Source organism: Leuresthes tenuis, unplaced genomic scaffold (genome assembly GCF_036924035.1).
Source record: "Leuresthes tenuis unplaced genomic scaffold, fLeuTen1.0.hap1 SCAF_1, whole genome shotgun sequence".
NCBI classification, from domain to species: Eukaryota; Metazoa; Chordata; class Actinopteri; order Atheriniformes; family Atherinopsidae; genus Leuresthes; species Leuresthes tenuis.
This window is the reverse complement of record NW_027325355.1, coordinates 40,441,645-40,464,432: the sequence shown is the minus strand read 5'-3', so window position 1 is coordinate 40,464,432 and position 22,788 is coordinate 40,441,645. Positions and strand designations below refer to the sequence as shown.

Here is a 22,788-nt window from a genome sequence, read left to right as displayed (position 1 = left end):
GCTGTGGAATTAAGCTGCCATTTACTGGATATTTGCTGGATCTGTAACTGAAGGCCAAGCCGGTCAGTTTCAGGGCAAAGCTCCTGCAACACCAGCTCAACATCAGTCAATGCTATCGGTTAATGTTATCCTTTTTGCTGATTCCTCGATTGCAGATAACCAGCTGAATATTGGCTGATACTGATGTTAGGACGATATATCTGTGGATCCCTCCATGAATCCATTATTCTGAAAATGTGTTTCTGAATGAAATAGGCAGGTAGTGAACTTTCTGCTCAACAGTGAGTGTTTCTCGGACAGAAAGACACTTTTTATAAAGATACAGAGGAATCAATTGACCAGAGTGAAAATGCAGGATGCAGAAGTTCTTCAGTGAATGTGGTGTTGAAGGTGTGGAGGTGGATCAGTGTGTCAGAGGAGACTCTGTAGAAGGACAGAGTGCCAGCAGGACGGTCCAAATACACTGCTGCTCTGTCAGAGATGGAGGAGGAGGAGAAGAATGATTTCTTTCTGTTGTGACGGATTGTGATGTAACTATCGTCATCTGAACACAAGACTGCAGGACTGATCATTCCATCCAAACACATTAGCAAAGCTTTCGTCTTCCCTGTTGATTCCTCTGTAACTCACTGATATATCAACCTCTCCTCTCCCAACTCGACCTCCCAGTAACAGCGACGAGTTAGAACATTTTCGCACAGCCGCTGAGGACACCAGTCATAAAATCTGTCTGGATGATCAGGATACGACTGAACCTCCTTCACACATGTCACCTTCCTGTTGTTGTCAGACAGTTTCAGTTCTCTGTTCACTGTGTTTGTGTCGATTGTGAGTTCACAGGAATCTGATGGAGAGAACAAACACAATCCAGCTGCAGTTATTGATCTATCATCTGTTCACTTTGATCAATGAGTGATGTGATAGTGTGAAGATGGTTGAATGTCATGAATCAGATGAAGAACACACTTACACTTCCTCAGACCTGGAGTCAACCATCGTTCTCCAGCAGGCTCCGCCCTGAAAGGAGGAGGGGTGTCAGAGCAGCACAGTCTCTTTCAGCATGCAAACATTGACATTACATGGCTCTCACACACACATTGTTCTACACTGAGAAAGGACCAGGAAAACATCTGGATACATCCACTGGAATGTCCTATCTAATGGTTGTGTTTTTCATGTTCTCGCAAAAGGATCTTTTCAGTTTATCTTCATAGAATCATGCAGGAGGAGAAGACCGTGTCATCAGTGAGTTAAACTGCAGTTGTAGCTGCTGTGAACAGCCTGATCAACACTGCTGCAGCTGTAGTATATTTAGTGAGTTAAGGGCTCGTAACTGTGAACCAATTGATGATTTTAGCTCAGAAAGGCAGTTCAGATACAGGTCAGTGGATCCACTGGTGGGAAAGACTGTCAGACCTGTTAGGCCCAAGTGCATTGTGGGAATGTTTTGCAGCAAGGTCTGTCCATGAGATCTACATGAAATCACGTCTGTCTTAGTGTAAATAAGTAATAAACCATCCGTGTTGCCAAGTTCATTTTCAGAATTTTTGTTTTGTGTGTTTGTTCAGAAAGTCGGACATGTTGTTCTGCACTAAGTGAAGCAGAGCTGGATGCCGTCATTGCAGAAATCCAACTAAGTCCCCCAAACACAGAATACAGAATGATGAAATCATTCCTTCATGCCGGGGGACTGCTGCTGCAAAGTGAGTCTGATATAAAGTGGATCCTTATCTGAAAGTCCTCTGTAAGCTCCATCAGTGCAGTCTCTCTTCTTTGTGTCAAAGAAGCTGTGACTGAACCTTCTTCACATTTATATCTGATGCATTATATCTTCTTTTTTTTTTTTTTTTTTAACCAATAGCTGGAGATTTTTCCTTCACGCTGGAATAGATGCGTCAGCTGTTTAACTGTTCATCTGTCTCCTGCAACAAACAATCGAGCATCTCCAGTGTTGGAGAGCTTCCTTGGTGCCATCAACACGTTTGGTTTGCTATCACGTGTGCGCTCTGACAGGCTGCTGAGAATACTGAGGTCGCCCATTTCATGGTGGAACAGCGAGGAGAGAACCGAGACTCGCACGTTACTGGAAAGAGTTTCCATATCCAACGGTGAGGTTTCTATAGCGATGTATTATGAGAAAAGCTCTGCAGAAGAGCACATAACGAGTATTATTATTCCCCAACGTTCACCCCTGTTCCTCTGCAGGACTCTCACTGGCCTCATTCACAAACTCTCCTTTGTCCTCCATTACTGACAGAAAACACTGAACTAAGCATGAATGACATCTGTCATCTGCTTCAGAGGCTGTTGTTTTTTCATATTTACTAAATGTATAGTATATTTGAGGGGGAAAGATCTTCAGACATGCAGCAGCATCAAACAGTTTCAGACTTAGTTTTTCAGGCGAGTGCTCCACCAAGACCAGATTAGGCTGGACACACATTTCTAAAGCCATCACTGAACTTACGAGCATCAGTTTCCTCATTGTAGAGTCATAACATCCACCAGCTAGAAGTTCTAATTCAGAGCAGAAACATATTTTCTTCCTGCTTGTAATGTTTCTCTGAATCATGTCTCTTGTTCTTCCAGGATAGAACACTGATGGAGAGATGTGTCCATTCCAGTCCTTGACCCATTCCATACTCTATTTCTCAACCAGGAGAGAGAAGGGCTTTTGAACCCTGATGATGAGTCATCTCTTTGCTCTCCACTGGGCTTTTCTGCCTCAGCTGCAGAGGAAACTTGCCTTCTTCATGGATGCTTGGAACCATCACGGCCTGAGAGCAGCAGGCAGCCAGTCTCCCCATCAGCTTTGGACATCATTCAGACACCTTCAGGATCCTGATCAGGTGTTAAAACAGCTGAGTCCATCATATCAGGAGCCATTATTTAAATGATAAATTTAAAAGGCCTAAAATGATTTGGCTAGATTACATAACTTAATATTTATACTGAGAAGAACTGATTTCATAGCTTCACATTTTATAACTGCAACTGAAAATGTTTCAGTGAAACATTTGAAGATGCCAAAGCTTTTGTATAAGTCTCAAGAAAGCCTACAAAATATTTAATAACCTTAAAACTCTGATTGTCTTTTATTTGTGTTCAGGTGGAGGCAGACTGTGGGATTGATTGGGATGGACCACACAGCTCTGATGAGCTTGGAGGTGACTGAGTTGAAGTAGCCCAACTGCAGCTTGAACGACACCTGAGCGAGGAGAACATGGCCAGGTCACCTGACCCCGATGTTCCCTTCATGGATGCACTCCACATCTATGCAGCCGCACCACAGCAGCTGATGCAGCCACAGCAGAACTGGACGAGTTCACCAACGTTCACACACTGCTGGATGGAAAAGTGCATGAAACACTTCATGTTCAATTGTCTTTATTAACCAAACTTTAACATTTGTAAATAAAACTTAAGATCGAAATGTTTGTTTTCAGTTCTCCTGAATTCTGTTACCAACCTCACACACTTCCAGTGAATGAGGTAATGCCTTAACATGGCTGTCAGAAAAATTCTCTCAAAATTAGGCTCAGAGTCGCTGGACACGATTAACACAAAACATTTTTCTTGCAAGAAGTACAAGTCCACACAACCTGTCAGGAAGCTGGCTCCGAAAAGTCTGACTAATAAATGGTACTATTGCTATTTATATTGTTTATGCTTGCTGGCCACACAATGTTATGGGAAAAGGACATTCAATCTTATGGGAAAAGGCATTACTAGCCATTTAATGTTATGGGAAGATGAGTTCAGACAGTCAAAACCATTTTGCTTGCTACATAGTATTATGAGAACCAAAAGACAGGAGGAGGCCTCCCCCCATCACAGAAACTCTTATCCTTGCAGCTTTTTTCATAGTATCACTATATAATTTTTCTAACAATGGCTCACTGCTCCACGACCTTTAATGAGCAGCATGAAACAGAGGAACATACTAACTGCTACAACTTTGAAATGTTAAACTTAAAGACACTTAGTTTCTCAGATTATTCAGATCAGATCATTCCAAATCCAAAGTCTGTAACAGATGCTTGGAGCTTTTCTCTGAATGTCTGGTAGCTTTGGCACTTCAGAGGCAGTTTCAGCAGGTCCTGCAGGCTGAGGCTACAGGTGTGGTAATTTCAGGAGGAACTCCTGCATACAGGTGCTGGGGAGGTATACTCCAACCTGTCCAAAGCTTCAGGAGTTGGTGTAGTTCCTGAGAGGAGCCCACAGAGACACAGTCAGAAGTATTTAAAGCTGCCAATAAGATGCTGAACATCAGAACTTTCTCAAGTTTACCCAAAGATCAAAGAATCTCTGCTTCACTTGTAAAAAGAAACTGGTCTTTCTGCGGTAAAATAAAACAATGTTTACACCATGTTTCATAAATATGGAGTCAGTGTGAAGAATCAGCAGCCGCTTTAGGAGATGTACATTGTTCGGGTCTGTTTCTCTGAGAACATTTACAATCTGAGCATTTTCAGTGTCGTCTCTCAGAAAGCCTGAGCAGCACGTCTCCTTCCTATCTGGCATCGGCCACATGATCCTTTTCAAGATGGTCTGAGAAGTAAAAACAGCCTCAGAGGCTGTAAATCGAAAGGGTTTATTAACAGAACAGAGCATCACTTTTATAAAAGCAGAGGCCGAAAAGGTAGATTTTATTGGATAGAACATTGGAGGCTTGTAATATCAATAATAGAACTGCAACATGTTCCACTTAAAGCCTTATTCCATTTTTATAAGTACAATCCCAATAAAAGCCCTGCTGGTACTGATGGAAGCAGTCAGCATGTTGAGGTAAGCAGCCTGTGAGTCCACAGCTGGCTGTGCAGATGTTGGAAAAGGACAGCAGCTGGGGCAGGACGCTCTTTGATCATGTTGGGAACACCGCTGTCTTTCAGCCCCTTACGTAGCTGCTTTATTTGTGTTGGTCTCCATTCGATGACCTACAGAAAGGATCAGAGAGTTTGCAAAGCATCATTTAGATGCAGCTGTTGGTGGAAATAAGAGACGATTGGATCAGTTTGTTCTACAGTTAATATCCATTCAAATCTTTTTCCACATGTACTTCATTTCATTTTGATTTATTCAGACCGCATACTGCAGGATTTTCTCTGTCAACCACCTCCTGTTGTCATTAATGGGAGGAAGATCCCAGCTGAAGGCCAGGTTGTTCACCTCACATAGGTCCTGTGGAGTCAGCTCCCTCTGACTATCAAAGCCATGAATAAAGGAATGTCCTGTGGCACATCCAGCTGCTCTGAAAACATCTGCATCTATCAGGGCTCTGCAGGTGGATGGGACCTTATGATGGTCTGCCCCACCGAACAGAAGAGTTCTGCCAGTGTTCTCTGAGAGGGAAAGAACAAGATATAATTAAAAGCTGATTTCAGCTGAGAAAGCCGTATTATCCTGAGAGATTTAGTTTTTTTTAAATCACAGTTGTTGCTGCAAATGTTTCCAGAAAATATCTACCTCTAATTCTGCTTTCTGTGGTGTCAGAAGAACAGATTTGTTTGAGTCCAAATACCAGATATGAGACCATTTTCAGCTCAAGAATATACATTTGTGAGAATTCTGAAACTAAAAATCTGTACAAGAGCTTCCACCATGGACCAATGTGCCTTCTGCTGTCATCAGTTTGGATGACAAACCTTTCCAATTCATCAGGTGCTTTGGAAACAACTGATCAGAGCCAGTTAATCCTGTACAAACTGACCAAAATTAAGGTCCAATCCAAACTGGACTTTTTCCATTATGTTCCTTCGACAGAAAATGGTGTTTTAGCCCATCACCAACAGCCGCATCATCTGAAATACAAGGAGTTACTTTGTGGACTTTGTATATGTGGATGACATGTAAGGCCCAAATACATTTCACTGGGCTTTATTCCCAGCTCATTTATTTCACAGAGGCTGCTCTCATTTAGAATACACACATATAAACATCATGGTTCTTGTGACTGCTACAGTAAGGCACACCTGGATTAACCAGTTTGGCAAATAATGCAGGACAGGAAAGAAAGGAGCTGCTGTAACTGAGGGAAGTAGTGGAGCTCGGCATAGACACTTAAAAGATCTAATAATGTGGCAGAATGTAGGCCTGTGTCAGAAACGATGGAGAGGTAGGACCCAGATGCAGTTCTTTTAGACTTAAAAAAAAAAAGTTTATTCACAAAACAGGGAGCAAGAACAAAAAGCACAGCAGAGCCGGATTCAAAAATATTTAAACGCTGAATTAACAAGACTGAAAACAAAAGACAATGGAAAAAAAACAAGGCTATGGAATAAATACTATGACTATGATTAAATTAACAAGGCTATGAGGCAGGAAACCAGACTTAACTTCTGTGATCATGGCATGAAGGGTTGGTGAGGATTCTGCAATGAGTGAAAGGAAACCTGGAGACTAAATGCTGTGGAGGGAGTGATTAGTGAGGTGCAGCTGTGAACAATGAAACAGGTGATGTGAGTGAACCTAACGTGACAGGGGAGAAACAAGACAAGAAACTGAAAACATAAATGTCAAAACATGAACTGTGACTGAAACATAAACTGTGACAGCCTGTGTTGAAAGAACAATTTATGTTTATGTTTATGCATTTAGCAGACGCTTTTATCCAAAGCGACTTACAGGTAGGCATGTAGGGTAAGGGTGTCTTGCCTAAGGACCCCTACTGGAGGTAGTACCTTTCATACAGGGGATTTGAACCCAGGTCTCCCACATGGAAGGTGGCAATCATACTAGAGGAACATACTAACTGCTACAACTTTGAAATGTTAAACTTAAAGACACTTAGTTTCTCAGATTATTCAGATCATACCACTACACTATCCAATTTACTTCACTTTTCAGTTCAAATCACTGTTGTTATTACAAATCTTACAGCACAACGCATTCAATGAAAGATACCTACCACCCAGTATAACAGGAAGTCAGCTCCTGGGTCTTTGGAGAACGTTAGAGTCTCCCTTTCACGATCGTCTTCAGTAGATCTGAGATCAAGCCTTGCAGCCAACTCTGGCTTGAGTTCAGCTTCGTTAAGCAAGTGACGTGGAAACATGTGGGCAGCCTGTAATTGTTAGGCTCTGTATCCACTCTGTGGAAATTAAGCCATCGTTAATGAAAACGTCCAAAAATGATAAATATACAGTTGATTTTAGACAATCTGGGACAGCAGTTTAATGCTCTGTTTCTCTGAGCTCAGCATAGATATGTGTTTTATGCAGAAACTGTATATAGTTATAACCAAAGAGACAGCGGCACCACTTTTATCCTCCTCACATGGACTGTGGCTGCTTAATGAGTGAGCAGCGACTGAGCTTCCTGCTCGGTTTGTTCCTGAGCTTCCTGACAGGGGATTCTCTGAGCTTTCTTCAGCATTTCAACCTGAATTATTTTTTCTTGGAATGTTAACAGGAAAATGTTAATACACTGGAAGAAAGAAATAATATAATCCATTATAGTGTACGAGGCTCATTAATAACAGATTTTTTTTTTAAAATTGTGTCAGTTTATATTTTAGGATTGTAAAATGTTTGTCAGATTTCATGAATTCACAATATGTAAATGCATGTAGAAACAAGAAATATGTTTCAATTCTCACAGCAGTCGATGTGGTCTTCGATCTCAGAGAAGCTAAATGTCTCGGCACAGTCGACATGTTCCACCATCGGCCAAGTAGTCTGAGAAGTAAGGGTCACACTGGGAGGTTTCTAGCATGACTTTGTGGTTCTAAACTCACACGAGCTCTACACACAGTCATGACTGGGTGCAGATTCTGTGAGAAGCTACTTAAAGATTTGAGCTGCTTAGATTTTGATGAATGCAGGATTCACATAAATGTTGGTCTTCTGACAGTTTACACACATATTGGTGCTGCTCACATTTCATGACTGAGACCCAGTGGGTGTAGCCCTGTGACTCCTCCAGGCTGTGAGGTCATGTGCATACCCCCTATACAGGATGGTATTTACTTGCTATTGGCATTGCTGCCTGGTGCACCTCCTCTGGTGACCTCAAGTTAGTCAGCTGACCGCTGTTTGATATTTTAAATAGCAGAGTTGACACATACAATTCACACTGTAAACCTACTTGGGAATGTGATTTTCCCTTCTCCTGATACTGTCCTTTTAAGTGCTCTTTTCGTGGATGGATTTGGGATATCACAGTTCTTTCTTTTAGCCAAACAGAAGGAAAGGTGTGTGTATGTGGGCTTTCTCAATATTTTGGTAATGATGGCTAGTGGGGTTGACCTCTGTGGTCCACCTCGTGCAGGTAAGGACTGAACAGCCTCAAAACCTCAGCTGGAAGTGTGGTGGAAATTTTAGTAATGCACAGAATCAGTTATTTTCTTCTGAGAAGATAAGAGGCTTTTGATAATAATATATTGCCAGAGAGAACAACACAGTACAAAATATAGAGTTTCTCTGACCACTGGGACATTCAGTTATATTGCACACTTGTCACGTCATCTCCTTGGGTATAGTTGATTGTTCTTCTACCTTTCCTCCCTAACCATCAGTTGTAGTAACCCAGACACAATCGTAAATATCTGCTTCATCCCTGTCCCCCTTGTGTGCTGCCCGCCCCCCCTCTGGCATACAAGTCCTTCCCTCTGCTGAATTATTTTTATCATTGGTGGGGACAGGCCAACTTGTGGTTGTTGTGGGGGCTGTGCGAGGATATGAAACTTCCGTCTAATTGACAGGGCAGCTGCGCAATGACGCAACTACTGATGCCTTTTCATCTGTTCCCTGTAAGGGACTTTAAGGGCTTGGGTGACAAACTCTCTCCGGAGAAGCTGTGACGTCTCGTTAAACGTTAAACAGTGCCTGGGGGTTCATTTGACAACAGAGTATACCTGGATAGTATAGGGGTTCTGAGGAGTCCCAGATGACTTTAAAGCAAAAAAAAAAAAACAAGTTGCTTCAGGTTTTGAATATTTTCTTTTCTGTGGGCAAATATAAATATGATTCATAAAGAATGTTGATTGGATAAATTACATCTACAAGGCACTGCTGAATTAGGTCCAGCTTCCCCTATGGCATGGCAAAATAAAACTGTTTGGATATGTTGCTGGCAGAAAAAGGAGGAGTTTGTAAAATGTTTGAAACGTTGAACCTTTATTCCTACCAATAACTCACCAGATGGCAGCATCACCAAGGCCTTAGAGGAGGCCGGTGGAATGGACTACTTGCTTCAGTACTGCCATCTCTGCCTGTTAGCAGCCATACTAGTCACCTGTGGTTGTTGTTGTATCCCATGCTTGGGAGGACTGTTACAAAGACTGATTGAGACCACCCTTACCCGCACAATGTATCAACAGGTAGAGAGTGACAATGACGACAAGCTACACGAGGATGATGGAGACGAGGATGCAGATAATGTTTCAAGTGCAAAGCAGTGCCTTCCATGACCCTGAGTAAATTCTCAACAATTTGTTTAATGGAAGTCTCCCTGAAGTGTTATACAATGATGTAGAAGATATACAAGGCTATGCAAAGTTTGAAAAAATGTAAGTGTATATATTAATCTACTGTGAATTTACATCTTCTTTTCCTCTTGTATAAACAAACGGGAAATGTTGCAAATATATCATGAAGCTATACAATGAGAAAAAGCAAGTACCATAAGTTAGAAGATGTTGCAGGGTCAAGGGACACTGTTTGCTGGAGAAGGCCTCCTATCGATCTTATTTCAGCTTCTGTCTAAGCCTTGTTTTACTGAATGTCTCATAACCGTGTGTGGCGAGTGATCTTGTAGTAGGAAACATATAGCAATAGTATCATTTTTTTTTAACTCCAACAACTCTGTGTCAGTTTCCTCATATGTTCTGCAGACTTGTCTCCTTGTTGAAAGAATAAATGTGTTGTGTTAATTGTCTCTGATCCTCATTTAGAGAGAATTTTCTTGACAGAACAGACATTTGAAACAGCTTCACAGTTTGAAGTTGAGCCTCGTGCCCTTTTAGTGTTGGAACAGTCTTAACTTTCAGCTTCAGCCATGACAAACAAACAGCTGCCTGAGAAGTACAGGGAACAAATCCAAACCTTTTTCAGACTGCGTTAAAGATTTCTGGGTCTTTGGGAAGATGACAAGGCTCAACTTTCCCTCGTAACCAAACACATTTTCTTCAAAAATATCTGTGTAGCAAGAACATGAAAAGCATGAGAAATGTTGACATCTGATCTTTAATAAAATGCAAAAAGATGAAATACAAATGAGTGTAAAGCTAGACTTCACATCAAACTGAAATTATATATTTCTTCTACAGATGTTGTACATTTACAAACGTGAATATGTTGATGTGTTAAGATGGGAAGATGTAGTGAAAACTGTCCCACACTGACCACAGCTGTAAGGTTTCTCTCATGTGTGAATACGTTGGTGTCTCTTTAGACTAGATAAATGACTGAAAGCTGTCCCACACTGACCACAGCTGTAAGGTTTCTCTCCTGTGTGAATACGTTGGTGTTTCTTTAGACTAGATAATACTGCAAAAGCTGTCCCACAATGACCACAGCTGTAAGGTTTCTCTCCTGTGTGAATACGCTGGTGTGTCTTTAGACTAGATAGTTTAGTGAAAACTGCCGCACACTGATCACAGCTGTATGGTTTCTCTCCTGTATGAATACGTTGGTGTCTCTTTAGACCAGATAACTGAGTGAAAGCTGCCCCACACTGACCACAGCTGTAAGGTTTCTCTCCTGTGTGAATACGTTGGTGGGTTGTTAGATTAGATAGTTGAGTGAAAGCTGCCCCACACTGACCACAGCTGTAAGGTTTCTCTCCTGTGTGAATATGTTGGTGTTTCTTTAAATATGATAATTCAGAGAAAACTGCCCCACACTGACCACAGCTGTAAGGTTTCTCTCCTGTGTGAATATGTTGGTGTGTCTTAAGCTGGGAAGATGTTGTGAAAGCTGCCCCACATTGACCACAGCTGTAAGGTTTCTCTCCTGTGTGAATATGTTGGTGTTTCTTTAGATTAGATAATTCAGAGAAGGCTGCCCCACACTGACCACAGCTGTAAGGTTTCTCCCCTGTGTGAATACGTTGGTGTGTCTTAAGATGGGAAGATGTAGTGAACACTGTCCCACAATGACCACAGCTGTAAGGTTTCTCTCCTGTGTGAATACGTTGGTGTATCTTTAGACTAAATGATGCTGTGAAAGCTGCCCCACACTGACCACAACTGTAAGGTTTCTCTCCTGTATGAATACGTTGGTGTGTCTTTAGACTAGATGATGCAGTGAAAGCGGCCCCACACTGGTCACAGGTGTAAGGTTTCTCTCCTGTATGAAGCCTCTGATGATACCTCAGATGTGATGATCTTTTGAAAACTTTCCCACAGTGCTTACAGGAGTGACATCGAGATTCCTCTTGAGCTATATGTTTCTGCAATGACAGAGAGGAAGAAGACTTAGATCATTTTGAAGTTCATAACAGATTTATCTAAGCTAACCAACATTCTAACTGGACCTGGACAGACCGAGCCACACAGGTCTAAATATATCTGATCAAACGTGCGTTTCTAAGTACTCTCAGCTATCAGCACTGTGCTCTGATGAGTTCTGCACATGTTCAGGTTTTTAAAGCAGTAAACTCTTGCTTTTTGCTCTTTTACAAAACATTTTTTGTCATGATGAAATTCTGAAAAGGAACTTGTACTACAATATTTCTAAATGATATGTGATACCCACAAAATAAGTCTTTTTGTTGAGATATTGTTTAATTTCCTCTGAGAGTCACTTTTTAGTTTATTGCTATTGTATTATTTTATTATAGTCTGTCCAATTTAGTATTCAAAATAAGAAGTCATCCAGAGAAACACACAATAACATGCTGTTGCATGAAATGGACACTAGTTGGCAGCACTTACCAGCAGCGTCACCTGGGCTCTTTGAAATGCTTCGCGAGTAAGGCTCATAATCCGATGAATGGAGAATGACCAACAGTTGTCCTGCTTCGCTGATTTCTGCCTGATATTTCCAGGTTGGTTACTCATCTTTTCTGTGACTAAAGATGTTTATAAGCTAATATGAATCCCTGGTGATGTGTGGTCCATAAGCTAAAAGATCGCTAAGAGTGTAAATAAAATAAAGTGTTGCGGTACGTGATGATTGCAATGGAGAAAATCGCGTCCGACGCCGTAGCCAAACGGTTACTTTCTTTTGTTTCTTTCGGCTCCTGGGCATTTGTGGGTTATTATTGTATGTGTGTAAATTAGTTGTGTGAGTGTGTGTGAGTGTGTGTGTGTGTGTGTGTGTGTGTGTGTGTGGTACATTGCTCGGAATGTTGAAATGAATGCTAATGTGAAGTTAAATACCAGCTATGGCTGTATTCTTGATGGAGAGCGCAGAGCTAAAATGGGAAACAATGATAGAGTTCGAGTTCACAGTTAAAGCGGCAAGCTATGAGCCAGCCATGTTTATTATTTTAGTTTGTGTTCATATAGAGTAAATGTGAAATAGTTTAACTGCAAGAGATTCATTCTGTTATATTAAGTGAGCGCTTAATGTACTTTGCGTACTTTATCTACAGTTATATAAAGAGAACACTCTTAAGGAGAGGATAAAGAGGATGTGTGTAACCGGGGGCTCACACCAAAAGTGTCGTGAGCGGCCAGCTGCCATTCATTTTCAATGTAAGCTGGCGTCAATGAGCGGCGCGGTGTGAGCTTCGTGAGCTTCAAGAGTTGAGAAAGGCTCAACTTTATGCAAATGAGTAGTGACGCGACGCGACGACAGCCAATTAGGGCCGATCTGGATTCCAAAGGCGGAAAAAAGGCAAAAAAAAAGCGGAAAACGGCAGAGCGCAAACACAAAGAAACACAAAGAAGGCTGCCAAGAGTACGATCCATGGTGAAAGAGGGAACCGATGTATGGATGGATTATTATATATATATATGCGAGTTGCTATACATATAAGCCCCGCCCCTTTAGCTGCTTCCGGCTTCTCTGGCCGCTTCCGGCGGCAGAAGAGGTACAAGCGGCGGGTTGTGAGCGTCGTGAGAGGCTGTGGTCGCTCACAACGCTTTTGGTGTGAGCCCCCGGTAAGGGTGAAGTGCATACATGGTTGACGATAGACTGATGACATGATTGAAAGGGAAAATGTTTCTTTGGTGTAAAACTAATTTTGATAAGTATTTTGTAGAAATATGTAAAAGTAGACATTTAATGTGAATGTTATCTAAAATGGTTAATCCTAATGATGTAATGCAGACAAAATAACAGAAGTAATTCATGATTGCAGTGAAAAAGTAAAAATGAATGTGAGAATAAATATAATCCGATGAATGGAGAATGAGCAACAGTTGTCCTGCTTTGCTGATTTCTGCCTGATATTTCCAGAAAACTCCTATCAGAGGGTTATCTATATATCTGTCAGTGGGGACCAAGCCGGGACCCGCTACAGATAGAAGGAAGCGCAGTCTTGTCCAAGTTGTTCAATTAAACACCAAGTAGATGTTGGACTGAAAAGGTTGATGACCACTGGTTTAAAGTAATGGTGGTAACACATGAATTTCTTTACACTAACCCTTTGTTCCAGCTTACAACCCAGAGGTCTGCAGCCATTCAGCTCAACAGCCATCAGGGAAACACGGTCTGGTTTAATTCAACCTTCAATTCTCTCATAAACAACTCTTTACACTGAGGTAGAGAGCTCTACAAACCTGTCATCTAATCATTAAAGGCCCACCAAGTATTACCACCAGGTTTAATTCATGTAATGCAGAGACTTTCAAAATAAATAATAAATATTAGCTACTGAACCTCTCAAATCTTTAGACTGAGAGCCAGAAAACATCCCACCACAACAATCTGCCCGAGGGCCACATCTGGCCCTTTGTGTGTCCCTGTCCAGCCCACGCAAGGTCAATCATAAATTAAAAAAAAAAACATTTAAGCCGTGCATGCAATACCACTGTGTTGCTTTTATTCTGAAAGGCCACTTGTATTACTTCCATATGGACGCATGCAGTGTGCGCGTCTCTCGTTCCTGACAGCAAGCACTGCAGACATCACTTCAGCCAGGTTACCCTCAAGATGTCAGCTCACGCCAAGAAAAAAGCCGTTTTCTGATGGAGAGTTTATTAAGGAGTGCTTATTGGACTCTGTTGCACTGATATGTCCGGAGAAAAAGGGCGCATTTGAGAACGAGCCACTCTCCCGATGCACACTAACGAAGCGGGTTGAGGATGTCGCGGGAAACTTGGAGCTTCAGCTGAAAAACAGAGCGGACGACTTGGACTACTTTTCTCTGGTTTGGATGAGAGCTGCAATGTACGTGATACTACCCAGCTACTCATCTTCTTACGTGGGATAACTGCAGACTTTCAAATCACGAAGAAGCTGGCAGCCATGCAGTCAATCAAAGGGACAACCACCTGAAGTAACTTGTTCCCAGAGGTAAATGCATGTTTGGACAAGTTAGGACTGAAATGGGATAAGCTGGCAGGTGTGACAACGGACGGCTGTCCAAATCTGACAGGGAAAATGTTTGACTTTTAAAGAGAATGCAGGATAAAGTGACAGAAATTAACCCCGTGCAGAAATGGACATTGCATTGTATTATACACCAGGCTGTGTTGTGTAAGTCAGTGTTAAAAACTAACCATGTTGTTGATGCTGTGAGTAAAATCCGAGCGAAAGCCTTAAATCACAGTTTGTTGCACTTTTGAAGGAAAATGAGACTGAACCTGGTGACATATGGTATTGCTGCGCTGTCAGGTGGCTCAGCCTTGTAAAAGTACTAAAAAATGTCTGGAACCGGAGAGACCAGATTCAGGATTTTTGTGTGGAGAACACGACATTCCACAGCTCTCAGATGAAGACTGGCTGGCAGACTTCAAATTTGCTGTGGATCTGACTGCACGAATGAATGAACTAAATGTTAAACTGCAACGCAAGGGCCTTTTTGTGCAAGAAATGTACAGTTCAGTGAAGGCTTTCATGAAAAACTTGCAGATTCTACATTCTCCCCCACTTGCCAACACTTAAGGAAGCCACAAGATCAGCTGATCACCTCCACAAGAACTCATCCATGTTAGAAGCTCGGCGTGGAGAGTTGTCAAGGCGATTTCAAAACAGTTGAGACTGAAATGTACATGGTTTCTTCTCCCTTCAACTGCAGTGTGGATAATACGATAATGTGATTTTTGCTCTAGTTTATTACTTCTATAGTAGTATTTTCCTATTTGATCTATACACCACAACTTCACATAGCCTATTTCTACAAATATTTACAGACTATTTTTATTCTTCTGATTACCAGTACTAGCTATTCAAATAATATAATTTTGCACATTTTACAGTGGGAGAAAGTTGAGCAGTTATTGTTGGTGTGGCCCTCTGACACAATTCAGATTTCTCATGTGGCCCAGCCCTGGTCTAATCAAATCTGTATCAGAGATAGGAGATGAAACCAGGAAACACTTTGCTGACACCTTTTCCACATTTGATGGAAACGCAGAACGAGCGGAGGATACACAGAGCCTCGACACTCGTCCTTGTGTCTTTAGCATCCTTTACACTGACCTGTAGCCCAGTGGAACCAGAGGACGAGCCGGCTCTGTTCCTGGTGGAGGGGTTCAGATCCTGGTTCTCCTGCTCCATTCTGGCCCTGGTCCTCCGACTGATGGACTCTGTCTGCAACTGTCAGTACATACAATAAGATCCAGCTGTGGCATGCAGCATCTTAAACCACACTAAGGACCCACTCAGGTCACAGTTCAAAATATTTGTAGCTTTATGATCAAATAAAAAAAAAAGTATACTCTGTAGAATGACACCCACTGTGTGCAAAATCCCATAAATCTCATAGTCAGTGTAACATGATCAAATTAAATCATTTTACTACATTAAGACAATGATATTGTTTGAGGAAAGGGTCCCAATATAATCCCAAAGACTGAAGTTCAGCTTTTCTCTGTTTCTAAATTTGTTCTCATTTCCAGAAGCTGTCAGGGATCCAGGAAAGTAACGCAGACTAATCTCAGATTTGTCATAGTTAAACTCTGAAGCCCATTTTTGAACATTTCAGTTCTCAGGGAGCTTCAGTCTGGACTGAGGCTTGAAACTGAGATGTGATGGCTCAGTGGGGCAATGATCTCGTTCTGTGTGGTGAACAGCACGTCAGCAGGAGCTGTCTGACTGATCTGAGAACAACATGCAGTGGACCATTCTGAGAACATCATTTAAATATCAAGTGTGTTTCTGGTGTCAGAATTTTTCGTCCAGTGATTCATTCCAGAAAGCTGCTTTAGTGAAACCTAAAGTTTGAGATGAAGGAAACTGTCAGACCCATAACCTACAATCTCCTTTATATTGATTCTGAATTTATCTTAATTGGCAAACTTATGTGTCCAGTCGAAGAGTAAAAAGTGATCTTGTGTTGTGATTAGATTAGAGTATCAGCTCCTAAAAGTTGCACAAATCAAAGCCTCCTAATAAAGATAATTTTAGCTCCATTTTAACTCCAGATGTGGGCAGCTGGACTTTATGAGTAAAGATATGTACAAACTTTGTATCATGCCATCAATCCTTGTTGATTTGTGGATAAAAGAAAATATAGGATATATAAAGGAAACTGAATACTGAAGCTTTCATAAAACACTTCTGAAGAGGACAGTCAGACTGTATTTCAATGGGCTTCTGAGTGTAAATCTGAGAAATCAGACACTGATACTGAGGATAACTGTTGCATATTCATAATAATGCTATGACTCCTCTTCAAACAACATAAACTATTAATGTAGCTAAATTATTTAAATTGACCATAATTAAGTCCCATTTAAAGAGCTAACCAGGAGATATGACATAGTGTGTACATTAAACACATCAGATCACATGTTTTTCGCTCCACAGTTTTATCAAAAAGCCAAATGTTACCCTGATTAGTCTGGAAAGAACAATTCTAAATTTTACATTGATCAAACTTTAATTACACAAAAGATTTCAGCAAAAATGCTGAAATACTAAATTTCCAGCTTTAGTGGAAAATGTGACATGATGGTCAAAAACTGTCCAAAAAGGTTAGAAAAGAGGAAGAAAGGGGTCCAGAAGTATGTTTCACACACAGCTAAAATGATAAAGCTCCATTCTGTTTGTCCATCTAGCCGGCTTACTGAAATCTATAGCTGACGTTGTGTTTCTGGTATTGTGCACTGCTTTGGACGGTTTACAAAGCATTAGCATGACATGCTAACTGTGAATAGCAGCCAGGTTATTTGAACTTTTTCACTCTCTGGTGATGTTCTGACTGCCTGTGTCCAGGTGCAGGAATCAAACCAATAACACAGAGCAATTTGAAGATATCTCTGCAAATATTTGACCGCTACATGCATTCTTTTCTGGACTTACCTCCATGCAGCTTCCTGTAGTGATGTTCTGAGATGTGCTGAGGCTTCGAAGCGTGTGTTAAGTAATGAAGGGAACGTTTCCGCGAAGTGTGTATCGAGGTATGGGCCGTTTCTCAATATCCGTATTTGCCTGTAGTGGTGTGTTTATCCGTATAGAGGTTTTCAAGCTTGTGTCGAGTAATTTAGGATGTACTTTGTGAAGCGACTATCGAGGCGCGTGTCGATGACGTTTGAGGCCTCGCGAACCAACCGTACCACGTGACCGGTTCAGAAAGTCTTATCGCATAATATAATTCGAAATATAAGCGCCAGCGAAACACAATGGATCTACCCTCACATTGTGTGAATGTAGAACCTTATGGTGTGAACATATTGTTCATAGCTAGCTGCCTTTTTGTTCATGGAGTCAGAAAGAGAAGATTTTCTCCTGTCTGGAAGCATTTTTAGCTGATCTCTCCTAATAAGGCAGGCACACATTAATAATTGTATGAAACAGAGTAGAAATACTTTATTAATCCCATAGGTAAAGAAAGACGAACACAGAATATATAGCATGTATATTAAATATGATAAATAAAATTATATAAATTACTATTGTTATCATTATTATGGTGGACGACATAATGGAGCCACATCAATCACCAACTGCTTCATATTTACTGTCCACAAGTTCTTGTGTACTTCTGAAACGTCATCACTTAAGGACTAAGTACTGTTCCAATTTAAAGTTTTTTTGTCTCTCTGAAATGTTTAATAGTGGAAGAAAGATACACAATGCAAAGAGAACTCACAGTATTGTGATGAAGAAAACCATTTATCAGTGCACAAAAAAAAAACTCAACTTGCCAGGCTCAATTTGTGAGGGAGCCTGAAGGTTGGATTCAGTTACTTAACAGTTTTTGTTGGTAATCAATTCCTTTTTTTGACACCACTTCTCGTGCCTTTGAAAACACAAAGTGCTGAAGTCAGCATGAACAAAAGTCAACATGTAAAAATTGTGATAGTGCGTCTGTAATTCTTGTAATGACTTACCTTGACTGGGTGAAGCTCCAGTTTTCTCTTTATTCTCATGCAAGGCACAGTAAGGCCTTAGCATGGATGAGGTGTTGTTATTGTACCCCAACTCCTTGGAACACAATAATCACCTCACCTATGAATACATTAATAAACAGTGAAAAATACAGTTCTATAAGCAAACCTAATGCATCTGAATTATGTTAGATTTAGCTTACCTTATTAGGAGATATCAAATGAAAATGTTCCCACACTGGGGAAATTCTCCTCTTCCTAACTGACTCCATCATCTTACCTATCCTTCTCTCCTCAATCTCAAAACTATCTCTCTCTCACTTAACTTTCCAAACTATCTCCAAACTATATCAACGCTATCCAAACTCTAGTATCCAAACGTGCAGAGGAGGAGGAGCAGGAGGCTTCTCTAACCCTCTAACTCTAACCCTTCTCCTCCTTCTCATGATGGCATACCAGTCAACTTTGGTACGTTTTTTGCCCCAACGTCTCTTTTTTCAGTATTTAAGAATGATACAAACAGTAGAAATCAAGTACTTTAACATGAGTTGATATACAGAATAAAAAGTAAATTGTTATATTTAGTGTTTGTATACTTACATCTCAGGATAATCAGTCCAACTTTAGATGGATTTAAACAAAAAAAATACCTTCAATACAATCAGTTTGTTGTAATAATGAACAAGCACAACATGAACATGAAATTATTTGACACAAACATGACATCACATCTCACATCAGCTTGCAGAAAAAATATTCAGGGTTAGTTCAACTTTTTAGGTTACAATGCGGTGTGGTAAGACAGAGATTAAATAAATTAATATTTTAGTTTTATTCTAACTCACACAGCTTTTTCTGTACTGCTGTCTTAACACCATTGTACCAGTCCTGGATCTGTTTTTTTCTGGAGCTGACTTAAAAAAAAAAGAAAAGGAAAATAATGCGTTAAATTTAATTCCTATTAAAAAAAAAAAAGTGTATTGTATGTACTCCTGCATCTAACATCTAAATCTAATAATTTAGATATAACATCTAGGTTATCTGTTAGCTGTTCAGCTCATATTTCTGACAACGCTGAAGCCTTTTTTAAAAACGGCTTAAACTTCATCGATCGACCCCAAAGTTGTAAAGTGAAAGTAACAAAGTAAAACACCAAACATTGTTGTGTAAAAGCTATTAAGCTATTAAAGTTACCTGAAATAAGATTAATATTTCCAAACAGAATTTACAGTTATGTGCTTTCTTTGCCATCTTCGTTTGTGCCGCTGTGCTTTCTGGGATAGCAAGCTGTCTGAAGTCCTCACAAGTCAGCAAGGAGGATTTAGTTATTGGTGACTCAATTCTCGTATATTGGGCTGTGGCAATGTGAGTACACATCTCTGGCACTGTTTTACCCACTGTTCCACGTCTTCATCCATATATCCATATGCCCTGATGCCCCATCTGATCATGAACACTTTGAAGAACAGCTTCTTTTAAACATGCCGGCAAAATTAGCTGCTGGCACTCCCCCAGGTGAGCTTCATCAATGACACAGTAAAGTAATCCATCCACTTCCTTAACCCTAGGCCACTGTCTGAGAATGGAGATTACGGTCAAACTTTTCCTCTGCTGAAAAGTGGGTTTCTTTCCCTGATCCCAGAAATGCCGGAAGGACTTCAGAATAGGATCAGTATTCTGAAACTGTCTCAGCTCATCCTTAGAGTAACCAGGCACCAGGTTGGTGTATTACCCTGAGAGTCAGCGACCTCAGTATCATAATCAACCACTGTAATACGCCTAACCTGCCTAACTTGACAACACTTCACACCTGCATCGACCAATTCTGGTTGTAAAGCTGTTCCTTTCCTGATCACATTGCAGATGGATACACACACGTCAAACTCCTCATCTCCATTAGGCTGGGGCTCCCCTGCTAACGGCTGCCTAGACAGGGTGTCTGCTGCCATGTTACACCTACCGGGCCTGTACTGGACTTCAAAATCGAAGGGAGCCAACTGGGCTACCCAATGCTGTTCAATAGCTCCCAGCTTTGCTGTGTTCAAGTGACACAGAGGGTTGTTATCTGTTATCACAGTAAATTTCGACCCCAACAGGTACCCTCTGAATTTTTCAGACACAGCCCATTTGAGAGCTAGAAGTTCCAGTTTCATGCTGCTGTAGTTTCTGTCATTTTTCTCTGCATTTCTTAACCTCCTGCTGGCATATGCAATGACACATGTCTTCCCTTGTTGCAACTGAGAGAGGACTGCCCCTAAACCTAAGCTGCTGGCGTCTGTCTCTACCGTGAATGGAAGGGAGAAATCAGCGTAACCAAGAAGGGGAGCACTAGTCAGTCTGTCTTTCAGTATCTCAAAGGACTGTCTGTGTCCATAGGTTATTCAGCAGGATTTTGGATCTAGCAGGGACACTATCCTTCATGCACGCATTAACTACATCATGCAACGGTCCTGCCAGCTGGGAAAAACCTTGCATAAACCTCCGGTAATAGCTGCAAAACCCCAAAAATGATCTCAACTCCTTAACTGTGGTGGGAGCTGGCCACTGTTTCACTGCTGCTACCTTGTCTGGGTCAGTGCCTATTCCCTCAGCAGAGATCTGATGACCAAGAAAAGGCACACTGGACTGGAGAAAATGACACTTTTCTACCTTCACCTTTAATCCCGTCTCCCTGAGCCTCTGAAGCACAGTCTGAAGACGCATCAAATGATCCTCAAACGTTGGTGAGAAAACCAAAATGTCATCCAAGTACACCAACATGATCTGGAACACAAAATCACTCATGGTTGCCTGCATGAGTCTTTGGAATGTTGCAGGCCCATTGCAAACACCAAAAGGTAGTCTAATGTACTTAAACAACCCAAAAGGGGTCGTGAAGGCTGTCTTGTGCCTATCTCTCTCCTGCACTGCTACCTGATGATAGCCACTGACCAGATCAATGGTCGAGAAAAACTTTGCGCCGTGCAGAGCATCGAAACACTCGTCGATACGTGGCAAAGGAAATGCATCACGTCTGGTTTTGGCGTTGAGACGCCTGTAGTCTACACAAAGCCTCAAGCTGTTATCTGCCTTCCTCACAAGTACAATGGGTGACGCGTAGGCACTAGTGCTCTCTTTAATGACACCCTTTTTTAGAAGTTGGGTTATGTGCTCTCTCACCTCTTGGTATTGTGTTGGAGGTATACGGCAGTAAGGTGACGCCTTAGCTCCTTTGCTGTTCACTGACACTTCCTCATGGTCAGCAGAGATGCGATTGAAATGCACCTCTGCTGCCTCCTCAATGCACTGAACCTCACTGAGAACACCGAGCCTGGACCTGGCTGGCATCTTCCTGTGAGAAGTTCACCCCTTGAACTGGAAACACATGCTTACAAGACTGCAGTAGGGTGGGAACCACAACAAGGCCATTTGGCAGGGGGGTGCTGATAGGCTCTAGCATAAAGGTCTCATCTGGGGAGAGTTGCTTGAGCCCTTTCGTGTACACTGTGGCAACTGAAGCTGCTGGCACATGCACTGTGTCCCTGCCTGCTATCCTGGCTTTAGATGCCCTCACTAAAGCTTCACATGTTTGCACTCTCTGAAAGGCTTCCCTCCAGGCTGTGTCTAACCTTTCTCCAAGGGATGAATCAAAACTGGCAATCATCAACTCCCTGCATTGTTTTATCACATTTATTCCAATGAGTACTGGGAGAGACCCTTCAGTTGTCCGACTGTTATGTTTGCTCTGCTGCCCTGTTCCTTTCCCTTCCGTCTTAGATCGATTTGAATCTAGCTCTGGATTTTCTGACCCCCGCTGTTCTCTGATAGGATCCCTGACTACCAAAACCCACACTGAGGTACAGTTAACCCCATTGCCTGCACGTCCAACTCAATGTAACCTATGTAAGGTATTGGCAGTGAGTTAGCTGCAGTAAGCTTGAGCCAGTTGGCTGTTGAGGTTATGTCTTCATTTTTTCCGAGTTGAAAAAACGTCTCAGAGATCGTGCTAACCTGACTCCCAGTATCCAATAGGGACCTGGCCATAACTCCTCCCACCTCAATATCCACTTCTGGACACACACCTACCGCTCGCTCAAAAAATCTCTCACGTGTAAGGGTTTGGGAGCCTTTGATCTCACCTCGGATTGCCCGGCTCTTGGCAACCGAGGGAGCTAATTTCCCTGAGAATGTGAAGTACAGGCAGCAGACTCACCCTGCTGTTGGCCTGGTCTGCATTCCCTTGCAATGTGTCCCACTCCTTTACACTTAAGACAGACAGGTTTTCCATCATCTGTGAACTGGAGTGTCGGTCTAGGTTTCCTATCTTTGTATGACTTTCTCTTGAAAACCACTCCTTCCTTCATCACGTTGACTAGCTCCCCAATAGCTTTACCTTGCTCAGAAACTACTTTGAGGATTTCTTC

The 22,788-nt window shown here is 41.7% G+C and overlaps 2 protein-coding genes, 1 long non-coding RNA gene and 1 pseudogene across 3 annotated transcripts in view; 1 reads left to right on the top strand and 3 right to left on the bottom strand.

The window, feature by feature from the left end:
• Window positions 1-280: 280 nt before the first annotated feature.
• LOC140290202 (NLR family CARD domain-containing protein 3-like) overlaps window positions 281-22,788 on the bottom strand; it is a 556,114-nt gene continuing 533,606 nt past the window's right edge. Inside the window, exon 11 of the mRNA XM_072379333.1 lies at window positions 281-642. Within this exon, the coding sequence (XP_072235434.1) occupies window positions 541-642 (102 nt within the window). The 3' untranslated portion in view covers window positions 281-540. The remainder of the gene's footprint in view (window positions 643-22,788) is intronic.
• Window positions 3,940-7,411, bottom strand: LOC140290711 (uncharacterized). Its single transcript, XR_011912384.1, has 3 exons — window positions 6,908-7,411; window positions 5,170-5,342; window positions 3,940-4,937 (listed from the first exon to the last, which is right to left on the bottom strand). It is a non-coding gene; the product is annotated as an uncharacterized lncRNA (long non-coding RNA).
• Window positions 10,231-17,555, bottom strand: LOC140290470 (uncharacterized). Its single transcript, XM_072379351.1, has 3 exons — window positions 17,358-17,555; window positions 15,534-15,650; window positions 10,231-11,391 (listed from the first exon to the last, which is right to left on the bottom strand). Exons 1-3 carry the CDS (start codon window positions 17,361-17,363, stop codon window positions 10,363-10,365), a joined length of 1,152 nt encoding a protein of 383 aa, XP_072235452.1. The 5' UTR covers window positions 17,364-17,555; the 3' UTR covers window positions 10,231-10,362.
• Window positions 11,846-14,996, top strand: LOC140296078 (general transcription factor II-I repeat domain-containing protein 2-like; annotated as a pseudogene).

Excerpts from the sequence above, each read along its gene's own strand:
- LOC140290470 (XM_072379351.1), bottom strand. Across the intron at positions 11,392-15,533 it reads CTGGTTCCACTGGGCTACAG|AAACATATAGCTCAAGAGGA; the intron begins GTCAGTGTAAAG and ends CTGTCATTGCAG.